We start from the raw sequence: 4,414 nt of genomic DNA on the forward strand, positions 1-4,414 counted from the left end.
CAAACCCTTTCACTCTGCTCTCTGTTTCACAATCCATTAGTGCTTTCTTGTTAGTACCACCCATCCATTAAGAGCCGCCATTGTTTAGTTGTGTAATAATCCATATTTGAAATCGAAATTAGTGAATATGAGTGCAGTGGAACCGCGCTTTCAAGCACATTTGGTCTCTCCGCACTTTCGTTTCGCTTTCTTTAACCGCCAACTTTCGATGTGTGGCTTGAAGCAATTTGTCCGTTTTGCATTTGTTTATAATTTGGCGGTTGCGCCAAATGCCTTTTGATTACTTCTGGCAACACATTTACTTATGAAATCGCATTTAAGCGAGCACAACAACAAGCTATTAATAAAAATTTGTCGAAATTAGGCCGCCATAGTGGCGCATAAAAGCATGGCGTTACGTCTTTTTTACGTTAGTGTGTTTAGTTGTTGCACTTTGAAAAGGATTTGCAACACAAATACAAGGTAACGAACTAAATTTTACCTGAGAAGCAAGATTACTTTTGTTCATAAAACACACAAACTTACGGTTTTTAAATAATTTATACTAAAAGTCTTTCATATTCAACCTATTTGCCTGGGGGGAAGACCAGAAGCGATTATTTTTTGTCTCTAAAAGAATTTACCAACGAGTTGCTTAGCGTCTTTCTGAGGGAGTTATTGTAGTCGGAACACAGGTCAAAAAACGTTCAATCTTCATTTAAGTTTAAGCGCAGTGGCTTATTATTTAGATTTTGCAGTCTTCACGTCACTACTTATGCTGACGACCTGACAATTGTCGTTAAAGGCAAATGTCTAAATTCCCGTACACTCTAATATGGCTACGCTTAGAAACTGGACTAAAGTTATTCTCTTCAGAAGGAAACACATGCTCTCTATAGTCTGCCCGCTAATTTTCAAGGGTGTGGAGCTTCCTTCGAAGGACTCGTATTGGATAGGAAGCTTACGTGGAAACCTGATGTAGAGGAAAGAGTTAAATTTCTGCTCGGATGGATCCAAAGTAGACAATAGGGTTGGCTACGGAGTTTTCTCTAAAAAATTATAATTCCGAATTCCGAGCCACTTCAGCTTTTATCAGCCAGAATTTCTAGCCACATAAAAGACTACGAATGCGATAACGCTGAGATCAAAGGTTGCTCAGGAAGCGTGGCAGCTCTAACAGATATTACCTCGGTCTTCAACGTCAGCCTCATATGGGTTCCGGGATATAGAGGTATTGACGGAAAATTGCCGGGCCGATGAGCTAGCAAGAAAAAGGTACCAATTTTTCACTGATCGAAGACAGGGATACATTTGAGATACCCATGGGAACCTGCAAATTAAGAATTAGATATACCATTATTCAAGACCTCAATAGTTCATGAATAAATGAAGGCACTTGTATAACAACAAGGTTTCTATGGCTGCAAATTGATAATTGAAATCAATGAACTGCTCAGCCTTTCAAAAGAAAACATTTTTAGGGTCATGATTAGTGTAACCGGTCATAGTAGGCACCATGATACAAAAAAGAAGGTAGTTTCAATAAACAACTTTTTGATTAAAAAGCAGATTTTTGACAATTGCTCAATTGTGAAAAATTCGAAGCGGCATTACCCAATTGTAAGTTTTTTGGTGTGGGACATTTTATATCCTAAATTTGGGATTATAAAGTAAATAGTTGTATTAATATATACCTTTTAAAACAAATCAATATCTTATTTTGAAAACGTTTAAATTTTACATTTAATTCGATAACAACTTGCCAAATCATTATTTTAATATTAATACAATTTTGGTGAACATATTTTAAAATTATGTTAGTGTCCTCATGTCATCTCATTAATTCACAATGTAGTTTTCTATATCGGATACGTGATTCTGATGTAATTCTGAAATTACACATTTACACAAATTACTGAAATTACACAATTCGATGTGTTATTTAATACATATTGTCCTTGTCCATTTAACATCAATGGAATTTACTTTGGAACTCATGGGCCATAAAATTTTTCTAGCAACACATATTGTTTTCACATACAATTTTGACACACCCAAAATTGAAGGATAAAATAAATAGATAAAAACAAATTTTCAATAAAACTGATTTGTGTAGTCCAGGGTCGTCTTTAGTAAATTTTTTGGAGGCTGTTTTAACATATCCTATCTTATTATATATTTCTTAGCTTTTCTACATTCTCAGAAGTTGAGTAAATGAAGTCTAATATTCTTTTTTGGTCAACTACGATGTTTGATTTCATTTTTTGCAATCATTAGTTCATTTCGCTTGAGGAGTCACAATGCCCATACCGGCTTTTTTTGAAATTTCGGACACAAGTTTTCCAATAATGGTTATAGGCTAAAACAAAACCGATATCTAAAGTGCGTGTAGAACCTCCCATAGAAATCGAATTTTTCATAGTGAATATCTCTGAAAGTATTTGTTGTAGAGTCCTGGAACTTTGTATGGATATATGTATATGAAGTCAATCTTAAGCTCATGGAAAAATAAGAGTTTATTGGAAAATGCGGCGTGCCACCGTAGAACTAGGAATAGAGGTAAATGAAATCAATCCCAAACCTATGAAAAATGGGGGTATATGAAAACAATCTCGTAGCCGTTCAAAAGAGCTAGCGGTATAAGCCAAATAAACTAAAATTCTGGGGACGCATAAAAACCTCTGGAAGCATTTACTAGAATACAGAGATAAGGTATTTTTCCAACGAAAATATGTACAGAAAAACGGGCGCCACACCTTCTGGAAAGTAACATGATCACAGGGTGTATCCCGAAAACCATTTTAAGCTAAACCCTCAGGGATTATATTCTTGCCAAGACCCACAGGAATAAGCCGAAATTGCGTCGCAAGTTTTATGATCGGCTTGGGTAAGGTTTAACCACTTAACCCCCCTTTGTTTTCGTCGCTACTGAATTCTATAAACTGTCAGCTTTCACACAATTTAAAATATACATGTGTATTTAAAAATGTCATGAAAATTGTGCTGCTAGCTTCATGTTGCAAAATGTTTCAAGGAAATGTTGTGGAATTTCAAACTTATTTCTTGTTTATTTCTTATTATGCTATGCTTAAGAATAAAATATTTTTAAATCGACAAAACATTAATAAGAAAATTTGAAGGATTTTAGATATTGGGTATGGTAGCACGAAATGTCACAATCTGCTTAATTGTCAGGTTGTTAATATGGCGACGAAAAAGTGACAATGGAACTACCTTGTTTTTTGTATCATGGTAGGCACTCTTCGAGGTTTGGAATTTTCTGCCACGAATGTTTCAGAAGATGAGAAATATGAAGAATTAGTCGAACACTTACTCAGCAGTTGCTCAGCGTTACAGAGTTATCCGCTGTACGAAAAACCAATTCTACGCTTCATAAGAGCTTGAAGAGAGGTAACACAATGAACATGCGAAGTATAAGTGAGTTGGTCTTTTGAACTGACTGCCACATTAGCCTAACCTAACCTGCTCCGACAGAAAAGCAACAATCAGGACTTTAGGATCGCTTGTGGTGCGATAGAAACTAGTCGAAGAATGCCTGCGGATACTTCCCTATTAGAACTGCTTAATTTTCTGCTATTCCTGTGAAAACTTTCGCACTGTTTTCGGACAGACGGTCTTTTACTGGAAAGTTTCAACATCCTTCCTTCGGTTTACCAGCCGTAGTTGGTCAAAGAAGTCACTTAAGCCGACCAAGCATAAACTCTTCCAATTTCCAGGAGTCCTGATAGGTGCCTGTCTAATAGGTATTCATTCATTGTGACTTAACATCGTCTTAGAAACTTGTGACTAGCATTTTGTCAAATGTTCATTTTGCGGCGATGTTTTACAAACTTTATTACTCGTACTTTGTACGGAAGGGCGTTTTAAACTAATAACTGTACATATATGTAGGAAATTTTCTTTCACAGCTGTTAGTCGTAAGCTCCATTTGGTAACGTAATGAAAATGTACGTAAATATCGTAGAGAACTTTTGTCAGATTACCGAATAAATTAAAAGATAGCGGAAAAATAGTAGCTACTTAAAAATATTAGATGCTCCCAAAAATAATGCTCTACTACACCACACTCAACTACAACTTTTACTTTTTTATATAGGAGTGGAACGACATGAACTTGCGTTGGAACTCAAGCGAATATGGTGGCGTGAGAGATCTCCGAATTCCTCCACACAGACTGTAGAAGCCCGATGTGCTCATGTACAACAGGTGAGTGGAGCCTTTCAGTGTAGAAGTTCACAATTTACATATATGGAACTTTATCTGATTTAACCAGATGTAGAAATTAACTGGTATTGTCTTATGTACATATCTTGGTATAGAAATTTGTGTTGCAAAGATTATTATCCGCAATTATTGAAAGATATTTTGATGTCATACTTCAAAGCATTTTTTTTGAGTTCTGTTCACACTGCAC

At 35.8% G+C, this 4,414-nt stretch overlaps 1 protein-coding gene across 1 annotated transcript in view; it reads left to right on the forward strand.

The window, feature by feature from the left end:
• Positions 1-4,206, forward strand: part of LOC118749535 (neuronal acetylcholine receptor subunit alpha-7-like) — a gene marked incomplete at its 5' end in the record, with an annotated part of 18,588 nt that extends 14,382 nt beyond the window's left edge. Inside the window, 1 exon segment of the mRNA XM_036484339.1 lies at positions 4,097-4,206. Within this exon segment, the coding sequence (XP_036340232.1) occupies positions 4,097-4,180 (84 nt within the window).
• Between the last annotated feature and the right edge of the window lie 208 nt (positions 4,207-4,414).

The sequence above is a fragment of the Rhagoletis pomonella genome, unplaced genomic scaffold (genome assembly GCF_013731165.1).
Source record: "Rhagoletis pomonella isolate Grant_MI unplaced genomic scaffold, Rhpom_1.0 Rhpom_scaffold_00018, whole genome shotgun sequence".
NCBI lineage: Eukaryota > Metazoa > Arthropoda > Insecta > Diptera > Tephritidae > Rhagoletis > Rhagoletis pomonella.